Source organism: Manacus candei, unplaced genomic scaffold, assembly GCF_025592945.1.
Source record: "Manacus candei isolate 608988 ecotype Guabito, Panama unplaced genomic scaffold, ASM2559294v1 h1tg000020l, whole genome shotgun sequence".
In the NCBI taxonomy this organism is placed as follows: Eukaryota; Metazoa; Chordata; class Aves; order Passeriformes; family Pipridae; genus Manacus; species Manacus candei.
In genome coordinates, this window is record NW_026138068.1 from 2,546,549 (window position 1) to 2,559,597 (window position 13,049).

The 13,049-nt window shown below is 51.5% G+C and overlaps 1 protein-coding gene and 1 long non-coding RNA gene across 2 annotated transcripts; one reads left to right on the forward strand and one right to left on the reverse strand.

Moving 5' to 3' along the window:
- Nucleotides 1-826: 826 nt before the first annotated feature.
- Nucleotides 827-10,893, reverse strand: ALDH2 (aldehyde dehydrogenase 2 family member). Its single transcript, XM_051785729.1, has 13 exons — nucleotides 10,708-10,893; nucleotides 9,527-9,631; nucleotides 8,097-8,237; nucleotides 7,785-7,864; nucleotides 7,168-7,279; nucleotides 6,228-6,356; nucleotides 5,630-5,743; nucleotides 5,132-5,234; nucleotides 4,288-4,472; nucleotides 3,788-3,952; nucleotides 2,989-3,146; nucleotides 1,701-1,815; nucleotides 827-1,409 (listed from the first exon to the last, which is right to left on the reverse strand). The coding sequence occupies exons 1-13, from the start codon at nucleotides 10,828-10,830 to the stop codon at nucleotides 1,377-1,379; spliced, it is 1,563 nt and encodes a 520-aa protein (XP_051641689.1). The 5' UTR covers nucleotides 10,831-10,893; the 3' UTR covers nucleotides 827-1,376.
- LOC127470330 (uncharacterized) lies at nucleotides 9,639-10,790 on the forward strand. The gene is made up of 2 exons (XR_007904267.1): nucleotides 9,639-9,918; nucleotides 10,192-10,790. It is a non-coding gene; the product is annotated as an uncharacterized LOC127470330 (long non-coding RNA).
- Nucleotides 10,894-13,049: the final 2,156 nt, after the last annotated feature.

Here is a 13,049-nt window from a genome sequence, read left to right on the forward strand (position 1 = left end):
CGCGCCGCTGAAGCGGTTTACAGGCGGTGTAGGGGCGGCTCTGAAAGAGCGCCAGAGCCAGCAAGGACCCCGCGAGGCTTTCGAGAAAAGGGGCGCTTTTTAATGACGTCATGAGAGGCTTAATATCCTCGCCCCGCCCCTCTCGCGGCATCCCGGGAAGTCTCGCGGGATCTCGGTGCGCCCACGGGATTTGAGGGGGATGGAGGCGCGTCGGGTCATGAGGAGCTGCGCGGCGCGACGTCTCGCGAGATCTCGTGGGACAGGTGGTGATCGAGGGTGAAGCTGCTCGTCGGGTCCCGAGATGAGAGATATCGCGAGATCTCAGCGCGCCTGCCAGTCTGAGGGGCCGGGCAGCGGGAAGTCTCGCGAGATCGCTAGGCTCCGCTGCTGTGAGGGGAATGGAGGCTCCTCGGGTCGTGAGGGTCCGAGCGGCGCCAAGTCTCGCGAGATCTGAGCGCACCTGCTGGTCTGAGGAGCCGGGCGCAGCGTAGTCTCGCGCGATCTCTGGTAACGGCCGCCCGTGCTGCCCTGAGGGGGAGCAGCGAGAAGGAGCCTCCGAAGCTGCCCTGCGCCCTCCGTGTCCCCTCACAGTCCCCCTACCCCTCGTGACCACACCAGGGAGGTGTCTCCCAGCGCCCTCAGTGGGGCTCAGGCCCCCCTCACACCCTTCGGTGCGCAGGTGGCTCTGCCCGCCTTGCAGGTGTAGGAGTTCCTTTAAGGCAGCACAAGGACAGCGGGAAAGGCAGAAAGGCAGTGAAAACCCTCAAAAACCACTTACTGAGGCCGGGATTTGTGTGCACAAACCTCCAACAAAGGTAGGGTTGGCTGCACTGAGACAGGAATGTTTATTGGGGGTGGATACAAAGAGCAGGAAGGAACAAGAAAACACTTGCACCTCACGGATTTCACTCCCTGCTCAGGTACACACCGAGTTCAGTCTGCTCACACAAGAGGGACATATATATATATATATATATGTGGCAAGGGTATAGAGCCAGCTCTGTAAGCCAACAAAGAATTGTTACTTTATATAAACCCTCCTAGACTAAACAAGCAGTTCAATGATTTCTTGGGCATATCTATCAGATACAGATGGAAAGATCACGCCCATCTCATGTGGGTGATTGTACCCAAAATAACCCATCTCGTGTTAGTGCTCAACTCACTGTATTTGGTATTTTAAAAAGATAAAGCCAAGTAATGTTTGTTTTTTTTTTTAACAAAAGCTCCTTCAAACACCTTCTAAAAAAAAATCTCAACGCGGAGTTACGTTATTTTTGCACCTAAATTTTGTGTGTTTAGAGGTTTTGCTGCTTTTTGTCTCATGAAGCTGCAGAAGTGTTTCCAAATTCCTGGAGAGGCTGCTGTCCTTTCCTTTAGGAGTTTTTCTGTGGAATTTTGATTGTCACCTAGAAGAAAAAAAGAAGAAAAAGTCACAAGTGATTCTTTTCTTGAGACTGTTCAGGGGTGGTCACTGGAGAGGCAGCAGGAGAGAGCCAGAGGACAGGGAGAGGTCTGGAGGCTGGGAAGGCTCAGGGAGAGGGGGAGTCTCCAGGTCTGGGTCACAGTTCTGCTGCAATTTGCTCTCAAGCACCAGAAGGAAGAATTGCAGCTCTCAGCCCAGCCCACACCAACAGGCACGGGTACAACTTGGAGCTCCAGCAGAGGGTTGGGAATGCCTTGGGCACAGGGATACTCACATTTTTCACCTCCACATAGGCATCCAGCCCATATTCCCCCAGCTCTCGCCCGTTCCCAGAGGCCTTGTAGCCCCCAAAGGGGGCCTGGGCACCAAACACGTTGTAGCAGTTGATCCTGGAATGGAAACCAAGGGTTAAACACCTGGAGCTCAGGAATTCTTCATGGAAGAGCCCTTTGGCAGCACATGGACAGCTGATCTGTTTGCAACAGAGGAAGGGAGGAGTATCTCTGCAGGATTTGTGTATTTGCCAGTTCTCTCAGGCAACAGAATTAATTCTGAAATCTTATCACACAGAACATCATGGAATCTGTTACCATCTCTCATTGTCCCAGTGCTGCCCTCGCCCCCCGCAGAGCTCACGTACCAGAAGCACCTGCTTGTTCCCTCAGTACCAATTAAAACAAAGTAAAAAATAAAGACAGTGAGATCCTGGATCTCCAAAACCTTGTGCTAGAGCAGGAAACTGGTGTTGTAGTGCTGGCTTTGGCACAGGCTCAGGACAGAGCAGAACATCCACTGCAGCAGCCACGTCCCTGTCCAGTGATCCCATCACTGCTGGCACTCAGAGCCTGCAGCACTGGATTGCTTCTGCCCCATCCCATCCCTTAATTCACAGTGGGAGTATGGAAACTTAATATAAATCATAGAATCATGGAATGGTTTGGGTTGGGAGGGACCTTAAAGCTCATCCAAATCTACTTGCTGCCATGGGCAGGGACACCTTCCACTATCCCAGGTTGCTCCAAGCCCCATCCAACCTGGCCTTGGACACTTCCAGGGATAGGGCAGCCACAGCTTCTCTGAGAATTCCATCCCAGCCCGTCACCACCCTCACAGGGAAGAATTCCTTCCCAGTATCCCATCTAACCCTGCCCTCTGGCAGTGGGAAGCCATTCCCCCTTGTCCTGTCCCTGCAGGCCCTTGTCCAAAGTCCCTCTCCAGCTCTCGGAGCCCCTTTAGGCACTGGAAGGGGCTCTCGGGTCTCCCTGGAGCCTTCTTCTCTCCAGGCTGAACAATCCCACCTCTCTCAGCCTGGCTCCAGAGCAGAGGAGCTCCAGCCTAAATATACTTCCAACCTAAATATATATATATATATGTATTATTTATATATATAAAAAATTTTACCAACAGTTACCATGACAGCTGAAGTCTGACAGGACATTCAGTGAAGTACATGTAAAATTGGATCCAAAAGAGGGACAGGCTATCAAAGAATGAGCCCAGTGAGCCCTGGCAGCACACCGGGAAGCTCCCAGCAGCTCTGGGAGGAGGCAGAGGGAGCTCACCAGACTGTGCCAGCCCGCAGGCTCTGGGACACATAGTTGGCCTTGTCCAGGTCCCTGGTGAACACGGCGGCTGCCAGCCCATACTTGGAATCATTTGCTCTCTCAATGACCTCCTCGATGGTTTTGAACTTCAGGATCTGCATGACTGGCCCAAAGATCTGCAACATCCAAACAGAGCAGGTGGAAATCTCTGTGGAGGTAGATAAGCAGATGCCTCCTGACTGCAGCCTCAATCTTTCTGGGTCTGTGCACAACACTACATTCTGCTTTTTATCCTACAGGTCCAGACCTTTCATATGGCAAATGAGGAAAATCAGGCACCTTTGGAGGGAAATAACAAATACTGGTTATTTTCCTTCCACATTTGTTGCCTCAGGTACATTCAATCTCCCTCTGGACAAGTCCAAAGTATGAATCATTACCAATCTAACAATTTGCTTTGTGTCAATACTTGTATTTGACTAGAAACATGTGTTCCTGATCTCAACATTTAAACCAAACCAAACCAAACAAACATGAAAAAATACTTTACCAACATCAAAGACTTAGAAACTCGGGGTCATGTGGGTGATGTGGGAGCTGTGTATGGGTGTAAGAAGTCACACAAGACACAAAATTCAAATATCACTTCCCCTATTCCGCAGGCCCCGGGATGTAATCGGGAGGGAAGATAATTCTAGGAAGAGTTTCACAGCTCATGAACACCCCGTGCCTGTAAACCTGTGGGGTTTTTGCATCAGAGGGGGAAAAGTGACCGTGAGTGAGAAGGTGAGGGCCAGGGAGGTGCTGCAGGACTCACCTCCTCCCTGGCAATGGTCATGTTGTCCTGCACGTTCCCAAAGACCGTGGGCTGGATGAAGTAGCCCCTGTCGGCAGCGGCGTTGCCACCACACAGCAGTTTGGCTCCCTCACGCTTCCCAGAGCTGATGTAACCCAGGATCTTCTTGAACTGCTCTTCATCCACCTGTGAGCCATGAGGACACACATCAGCTCCGCCTCCACTGGGGGGAAAGTAGATTCTGCTCCCACCTGCTGTGCTCCAGCAGTTCCCAATCGCAACAGAGTGCCCAGCCAGCTTCAAAGGGAGCATTTTTAAATGCCAGCGTCAAGTGGAGGTTGTGGAATCATCAGAATGGTTAATTAACCTTTCCCCCTGCACAAGCAAGGAGATCATGGGACAGTTCAAAGGAGGTTAATCAAGAGACTGAAGGATAATTCCATTCTAATCTAGTGACACACTATGGCTCAGGATTGGGACTATTCCATGAGGTAACAGCTGAGGGCATTTCCTGCTCTTACCTGAGGCCCCTGCTCAGTTTTAAAGTCGAAGGGGTTTCCGACCACCCTGGCCTTGGCCTTCTCAACACTCCTCTCCACAAACTCATTGTAAATGTCCTCCTGGACGTACGTGCGGGACCCGGCACAGCAGCACTGCCCTTGGTTGAAGAACAGGGCGAAGTGGGCTTGATCCACTGCCCAGTCCACTAAGAGTGGGGAGAGGAGAGAAAACAAATCAGCAAATAAACCCAACCAGAGTCAGAAGATGACTTCTTTAGAACAATTATCACAGAGACTGATGGGGGTAAAACGTCCTGTCAGTTGGCAGCGTTTTCCATGCTTTGATGTGGCAGAAGTTACATACATATTTCATTCATATGAGGGTCTATCAAGGCACCCCATACTAGACAAAAATACCTAATCTGAGGCAGATTACAGCCCTAATTTGAATTTTTCAGGTACTAAGGACAAATTTTTTTAGATCCAGAAGAATTTCCTCCCTCACTGCCATATAAAAGCACATTTCTTGGTTCATCAAGACCAAAAATGAGACAGTATGCAAGGGAGGAAGGAACCAGGGCTTCTTAAGTGTAGGGAAGAGTGGTGTGCTCCAAGAGAAACAGAAATTAAACCAAAAATGGAGCAAAGACTGAGGGAAGATACTGAAACAACAGGTTGTTGACAACTGAACTTCACAGCACTGGGAAAAAAAAGTGGGATTGGAGCAGTGCTGATACTCTGGGTGAGACCAGCCCAGAGGAGTCAGGGCTGGACAGCAGAGGTTTCCTTTCCTTTCCCCTCCAGCTCTGCCTGCAGAAAGTCAAGGTAAAAGGCACAGATCAAACTTTACACAGCAGGGACTCACTGTCTGCATCGGACATGATGATATTGGGGCTCTTCCCTCCAAGCTCCAGGGTCACCCTCTTCAGGTTACTCTCTGCTGCAGCTTTCTGGATCAGGTGCCCAACCTGCAGGAGAGCAGAGCAGGGGCTGGAATTAACTCCTCCATCAGCAAAGCCTGGCAGGGCACTGGGTTTACACCTCAGTCAGCACTTCAGTAATAATCCCCTCATTGTCAGGGCTGTAAGGCTGCCCAGTTTCACCTCCAGTAAGAAGCAGCTTAAGGGAAACAATGGGAAATATTCTAAAGAACAAAATAAGAATAAGAGTCTTATGTCATGCAAAAATAAATGTCACACCCTGGAATCAGCTGTGGTTTTTAAAATGAAATGTAGAAGGCAAAGCACCTCCAGTATTTTATACAGAAAAGGCAAACACCTCCAGTGTTTTATACAGCAACGGTGTTCCAGCAGCGAGATATTCCCTGCATCCCAAGGGCTGAAAGGTTGAGGTGCTCCCTTACCTCTGTGGAGCCAGTGAAAGCCACTTTATCAATGTCCATGTGGGAGGAGATGGCAGCCCCTGCTGTGGGCCCATAGCCAGGGATGATGTTCACCACTCCTGGTGGGAATCCAGCCTGACAATTCCCAGGAGACAGCAATGTTATTCCTCTTACAAATCAAGGATTTCACCTCCACCCCTCTGTTAGTGACCCTCAGTCAGCCTCCCACCAGGAACAGAGCATTTCCACTTCACTTTCACTTTGGGAAATTAAAATTGGTTTGGGGTTTTAATGCTCAGTTTGCAATGACCAGGACAATTCTCCCCACCCACATCCCAAGCGCGGTTTGGATCCATATACACACACACACATATATATATGTTCATTTTCTAATCACCCTGGAGTTCATTATTTAACTGAACCTCAAAGAGTCCTTCCCTAATCTACATACAGATTTATAAGGACAAAAGGGGTTGTTTTTTTTGCTGAATCAATGCTAAGAGATCCAAGACAATCCAGCCTCTCTGCAGAGCAGCCCCTCCCTGTTCCTGTCACATCCCAGTGTGGGTGGATCTCTCCCCACTCCAGCAGGGGATGGAAGCCTGGCCTTGGCACTCACCTCTTTGATCAGACTGGCCACGTAGAGGCCACTCAGGGGGGTTTGCTCTGCCACCTTCATCACCACCACGTTCCCAGTGGCCAGGGCAGGCCCCAGTTTCCAGGCTTGCATCAACAGTGGGAAGTTCCACTGAAAAACAAGGAGGGATTTGCTGGTCTGAACTGGAAAGTTTCTGATTATTCAATAAGTACCCAGTGAGCTTCATTCAAATCAGCACCTGTGGAAGCAGTCTTGGATCTCCCAGAGCTGCTCTTCAATCTTTGCCTCCTTTTCAAGCACTGCAGGAAAACTGTACTCCAAAGTGTGAGCTGTAAAACCCCAGCTTTTTTGAGGAATAATTTTTACCTTAGCCATTAAATGTTCTTTTGAGGCATTTTGAAACAGAGCCTGTTTGTAATGACCAGGCAGCACATGCAGGCCAAGGAGGTGTTTATGTGCAGCTCTTGCTCAATGCAAGTATGAAGAACATGCAAATGCAGCACACAAAAATCAGACCCTGGCTGTCCCACAGAGAGGTAACACTATCCATGGCTCATTGTACAAATGTGTTTGCTGCTTGTTATTGACAAACCACCCTGTTACTGAAATAACATCACACACAGAAAGGTGATTTTTGCCCTCGAGCTCTATTGCCTCATCACATGGAATTTTGGGTTTGATTCTAGGTAGTAGTTTAAACTTAATTGTGGTTCTGAGCTAGGTAACTGCTATAAAGGGGGTTAAATCCTTTTTTAATTTTTTTTTTTTAGGCAGCAGATACAAAGTAAATGTTACTCAGAGCCCATGAAATCAACTCCCAGAGTGAAGGAAGAGCCCTCCCAGCTGGTGCAAGCAGAGCTTTGTTTACCACAGAGAGGAAGCAGTGGTGCAGCAACAGGTAGTAACTTTGTAACACTGAATTCTTGAAATGCTGCAGGAACTGCTGTTACATTTTACTTACTGGGATTATCTGTCCACAAACTCCCACTGGCTCATGTCTGGTGTAGCAGAAGAAGTCTCCGTCTAACGGGATGGTTTTCCCATGGAATTTATCTGACCAGCCTGCACAGTATCTGGAGACAATAATGTTTTGGTCACTGAATTTAAAACAACCGGTCATTACAAAATAACAAGTGTCCTGTCAACAGAAAACAAGAGCAATTTCCTCCAGCTATTTGCTTCCTTCCCATTTTCAGTCACTTCCTAAAACACACCCCGGTGCAAATATTTCCCAAAAAGGGGATGTTAAGGGTGGCCAGTAAACACAAATATTTGTGTCTTCCACTTTTGCCAGCACTTTGCACAACATAAATTCTGTCATTCCTGTGCTGTTAATGGATCACCACCATTAGTGTGAGACCTGTGTATAACATGAGACAATGTATAGTTAACAAACCTTTGGAAAGCCACAGGAATTACAGCAAAAGGTAAACCCAAGGTGTCTGACACTCTGCTATGGGCCAGATGAAACCACCAGTCAGCTCCAGACCCCACAGCCCCTGAACGGGAGGGACCTGGTCCTGCCCCTGCAGAGGTTTGTTTGCCACAGGCCAGCTGTGGCTGTCACCTCATACCCACCTGAGGCACTTGACCACCATGTCCAGATCCACCAGGTAGGAGATGGCGTAGGGTTTGCCGTTGTCCAGAGTCTCCAGAGCCTGCGAAAGACAACAGCGGGTGAGGGGGGAAACTCAAGTGTACAGTTTGACTCGGTTTGTAATTTGCAGTCTGGATCTGTCCTGCATGTTGGCCTTTTGCTTCCAGCTTCCCAATAATACCTCTCCACCCTTTGCAGCCCTGTCCCAGCCTGAGCTGTGGGTGAAGCCCCTGGGACACCCGATGGACACCAACCCCCGTGGGCAGAGCTGGGTCACGGAGCACAACACTCACCGCCAGGTAGGCCCGGTCCCGCTCAATCAGGTCAGCGAGGCGGTGCAGCAGCTTCCCCCGCTGGGAAGCATCCATCCTCCTCCAGGGAGAGCCCAGCTGGAACGCTGCCTTGGCTGCCTTCACCGCCTTGTCCACATCTGCCTGCAGAGGAGGCCAGGAAGAGGGTGAGAAAGGAATAACCAGCCTACACACACTCTCTCCCTCTCTCAAAATCCACTCTCCAGAAGAAAACAAGCCCTAGCCAGAGTGGCTGCTTGTGCCAGGCTTTTTGGGGACAAGAACCTGCAGCTTTGGCAGCTGCCCCACTGCAAGACACCATCAGCACATGGGCCACAGCCCCTGGGTTTGCCCTGGGACCACCAGCCTGGGCAGCACTGCAGCAGCACAGCCTCAGCACAAACACTGCACTGGAGCCCACACAGCTTTCCCAGCCAGTCTGTATCCATGGGGAAGAGGGAACAGGATTGGTAGTGCAGCAGAGGGTGCAACAGCTGTGCAGCCACCACCTCCACCCTCACTCACACTGTTAGTTCAACTATGGGGAGTGCAAACATCACCAAGTTATTTCTGCAGTGTCACCTGCTGAGTTAATATTTGCATCCTAGAACCAGGCATGGAAAAAGCTCTGGAAGTGTGCTTTTGACACTCTTCAGGATTCAGTATAGAGGAGTTTTTCCTTGATCAGAGATCTCTGATCCATCATTTTGTCCTGTCAGGCACTAATTGGTTTCTGGTTGGTTCTCTGTCCTGGCTTGCTGGAATGGTCTCGCCAGGACAAGCCAGGCTGCCACAGAGAACAAACAACAAAGGGTTTCCCTCACTCACCCCTCCCTTGGGGAACTCAAACAAGTTTCCAGACTGTAGGAAGAACCCAAAATTGCTGGGAAACACCATCTTAGCTCTGCCACAAACTCTTAGCAGGGCCTTGCGTAAGGCAGGGGATGATTATGTGACTATTCCCCACCAGTTCTTTTTTCAATTTTTTAATTTCCTAGGGCTGGGATTGGTCTGCCACTGCAGCAGAAAGGGGCTGTGAGGGGAATCCTGACTTCTATGTCCTCTCTCACCATGACTCTGTGTCACGCTGCCAGCACAGCACCCACAGGACTACAGAGGTATCTGCCTTCATCCCTGCCCATCCCAGCAACCTCTGCCCAGGACTGCTCCCAAACCTCCCAACTCTGGCTCTGCTGCACACCACATCAGTTCCTCTCTGCCCTTCCCAGTCCCAGCTTGGTGCTGGGAAGGGCAAATCCAGGTTCTGTTGAGAGCAGCAGTCAAGGAAGAATACAAGCAGCACTTGATGAGGTATTTGCATACAGAGCCCTTGCAGAGCTGCCCAGGTGAGAGGGGAGGTGGTGCCTTCCTCTGCAACCTCCCTGGACCTGCTCACACAGAAAACAAACCCACTTCACCCAAACCACACTCACCTTATCGCCCTCAGCCACCTGGCAGATGACTTCCCCCGTGGCTGGGTTGATGGTGGGGAAGGTTTTCTTGCTGACAGCATCATGCCATTCGTTATTTATGAAAATCTGCAAAGGAAAAGCCAAGCAGAGCTAAGGCTTCGAGCCAGAGCCCAGTGAAATCTGGGGGAGCTTTGTTTGATGGTAGCTGAGGAAGCTTTAATTAAAAGGGCTTAACTTGACTTGTGTGGGCTCCAAACCTGCACCAATATGAAGGAGATATTTTAGCCTAAAAGCACACAACAAAAGACACAGCCTCGAGCTAATCAAAGAATTCACAGCTCAGCAAACAGCACGAGAATTGGAAGCAGTTCTCATCTTGGGAAAACTTGGAAGGCCTGGAAGCCTGGCTGGAGGTGTGCAGGGATACTGGGAAACTCAGGAGACTGAGCAGTGGGAAAATGCTTTAGGCACATTCATACAGTCATTCGATTTTGTACAGAGCACTAGAGTTTTTGCAGCATTTCTTACAGTCGTAAGGGTCTTTTCCAACTTAAATGATTCTATTATTTCCCAGATTAACTGATTTTAGGCTCCCGTGCACTGTTCTGAAACAGAACCAGGTGCCAACAACAGCTTTTCACCAATTCTTTCTTTCTTTCTTTCAAAGGGTGAATTTGTTTTTCCAGGTCCAAAACAGGAGCGCGAGTGCAAAGATCGCGGTGCTCGCCCAGAACTCGCCGAGCATTCGGCCAACCACCGCCAGCCTGGCCACAGCCACCGGGGAGGAGTGGAATTCCTTGGGAGAGGAATGCTGCCTTCCCCAGCACCCAGCACAGGTGATCCCACAGCGTTTGCTCTGGAACAAGGGTCTGATCTCTGCAGACAACCAGCACCCAGCCAGGCACCTTCCCCTCCTCATTCCCATTCCCAGTTTCCTCCTTTTCCCGATGCTGAGCCCACCGGGAGACGGGGACAGAGCCCGATGGTGGCGGGACACACACTGTGAGCCCCACAGGGCACCCAGGGAGCTTTTCCAGTGGGATTTTCCCGCAGCACAAGGTTTCGGGCCCAAATCTCCGGGGGCTCCAGCGCTCCCAGCGCTCCACCGGGATGTCCCAGCCCCGCACGCAGGCAGGGCAGCCCCGGACCCGGCGGCCCAGCCCGGCTGAGCCGGGACCAGCGCGGCCCCAGCACGGCCCTACCTTGTTGAAGGCGATGTCGGGGCGCGGGTTGGGCGCCGGGATAGGGGAGGCGGCGGCGGCCGAGAAGGGCGCCCGGAGCTGGGCCGGGCAGAGCCGGGAGCTGCGCACCAGCGCCCGCAACATGCTGAGCTGAGCCGAGCTGAGCTGGGCTGGGCCGGGCCGGGCCCCGCTCCTCGGGGCGGCCCCGCTCCGCCCCGCCCACCTCGGCACGGCTCGGCCCACGGGGCTGGGTCCCGCACGGCTCGGCTCGGTGCTGCCTAGAACTGACTTGGCGTGACTTGGTTCGGATGGAATCGTCTCGATCCAGCTCGGTGCGGGCAGCGCAGTTTGGCTCAGCTCGGCTCAGCACGGTCCCGTTTGGATCAGCTTAGCGTGGCTCAGCAGGACTCAGCTGGGCTCAGCTGGGCTCAGCACCGTTTGGGTCAGTTCAGCCCAGCTCAGTTCGGTTCAAATGAGGCTTGGTTTGGTGCACCGGGGATGCCTCATCAGCGTCCAGCAGCCACACTGTCCCTGCCACTGTCCTTGCCCAGGGAACTTAGTGCAGGAAACAATTAGGAAAAATGCAGAGAAAAAACCCAAAAGCATCTCCCTTGTGCTGGTTACTTTTGTGGGAAAGTGCTGCGATGAGGGAAAAGTTGGGGACCTGGCCCGTGGATGTGCCACCACTACCAAGCACAAGGGAATCCAAAAGAGAAGCTCCTGTGTGTCTGGCAGTGGGACAAAACCACTCAAGTGCTTTCACAACAGGGACATTACTCAGTGCATACAAAGGAGAGGCTTTGTAAAATCACTCCCAACAATGGCTCAAGGCCTTTTTTTCTTGTTTGCTTAAGATGCCTTGTGCAACTTCAGGCTCCCAAGTGCAGGTTCACATGCAGGGGACGGGAGTGCGCTCACGTTATCATCACCATCACTAAGGAAGCCACAGACCAAAAACATCAAGAGTTTTTAACCTCCCAAAGAAACCTGTGGTATTACCCTGTGTCTGACTGCACTTTTTTGGCTTCTTCAGTGAGGGGTCTCTGAAAGGTCACAGGGATGGCTCTGGTTTATAAAAGGCGCCACAAAAATTGTGGGATATGTCAGTTCAGATATAGTTTCCCCCAGTGTCCTGGAAGACCCAGGGTGCTGAAAGTCTTGCTGGAGGTTCCTGCATCTGTGGTTCTCCAGGCATTTCCCTCGGGAGGGGACTCTCAGCCCTGCTGTGCAGGGAGGAACCACAGAGCCCAGAGATGCAAAATGCCTGCCCGAGGTTATCCAGCAGGACTCAGATTAGGCTGTGTGTATCCTGGATCAGCTGAAAAGAAATCCTCTTGGGCAGAATCTCCTCTCTCATCCCTGTCCCCCTGTATCCCCTGAAGGGTGACCGATTCCCTTCACCACTCCAGACAGCAGGTCATGGACAGCCCTTTAGGAGATGGCACTTGCAAGGACGACTTGTTCCAACACATTCTCCATGCTGTTACAGACCTGCACTGTTAAACCACTGTGGGAGATGCCAGACAGACCTGTTTTACCTGCAGAGATGTGCCTGTGTCTCCCAGAGGGAGCAGGTCAGGCTGTGTATCCCCAGGGCACGTCAGAGAGCTGAGCTCCAGCTCAGGGCTAAGCCCCCATGTGTGTCCTGCTGATCCCATGGTGGAAAATGGATGACATTGAGCGCTAGCCCTGTGTTAATGCTCCTCTTGAGCCCCTTTCCTTCCCTGGGGCTTGGCAGACAGACCCAGCAGCACTAACTCACCTCGATGGCAGACCCAGCTCTGAGCCCTGCAGGGGCTGCGATTGAGCCTGAAAGATGAGACGGTGGGAGGTGCAGAAGCCAAGTGCCTGCTCGGAAACCATCCCAAATGCCTGGGCTGGGCAGATCCAGGCTCAGATACAGGCTCCCTCCTTCTTCCACAGCAGAGCCAAGTGCCTGAGGTTGAGGTGGAATTTCACTCCAGAGCCTGGGAGATTCCAAAGCTCAGGTTACCAGCTTCCCTAAGCTCCACGATCCTGGTGTTGGGCAGCCAGCATGGCCACTCCAGGGCTCCTGGAAGTGCCCCTTGTGTCCCTGAGAGCAGGGATGTGGTGCCCACCCATGGCAGGTGGATGTGGCCTTGTGAAATTGGGCTGTGAGGCTGTGCCCATGCTGGAGGAGCTGGAGAATCCAAAGAACTGTGCCCATCACTTTAATATTGAACTAATACCACACATAAAGAACCTGGAATTACCATGATTGTTCCCACAGTTCTCCCCTTGCTCTGACCTCCCTGAAGTACTGAAATCTCCCATTGATCCAGACTGCATCTTCCATGATCCCTGAAGAGACCCAGAGAGACCCACTGCAGTCACGGGACAAT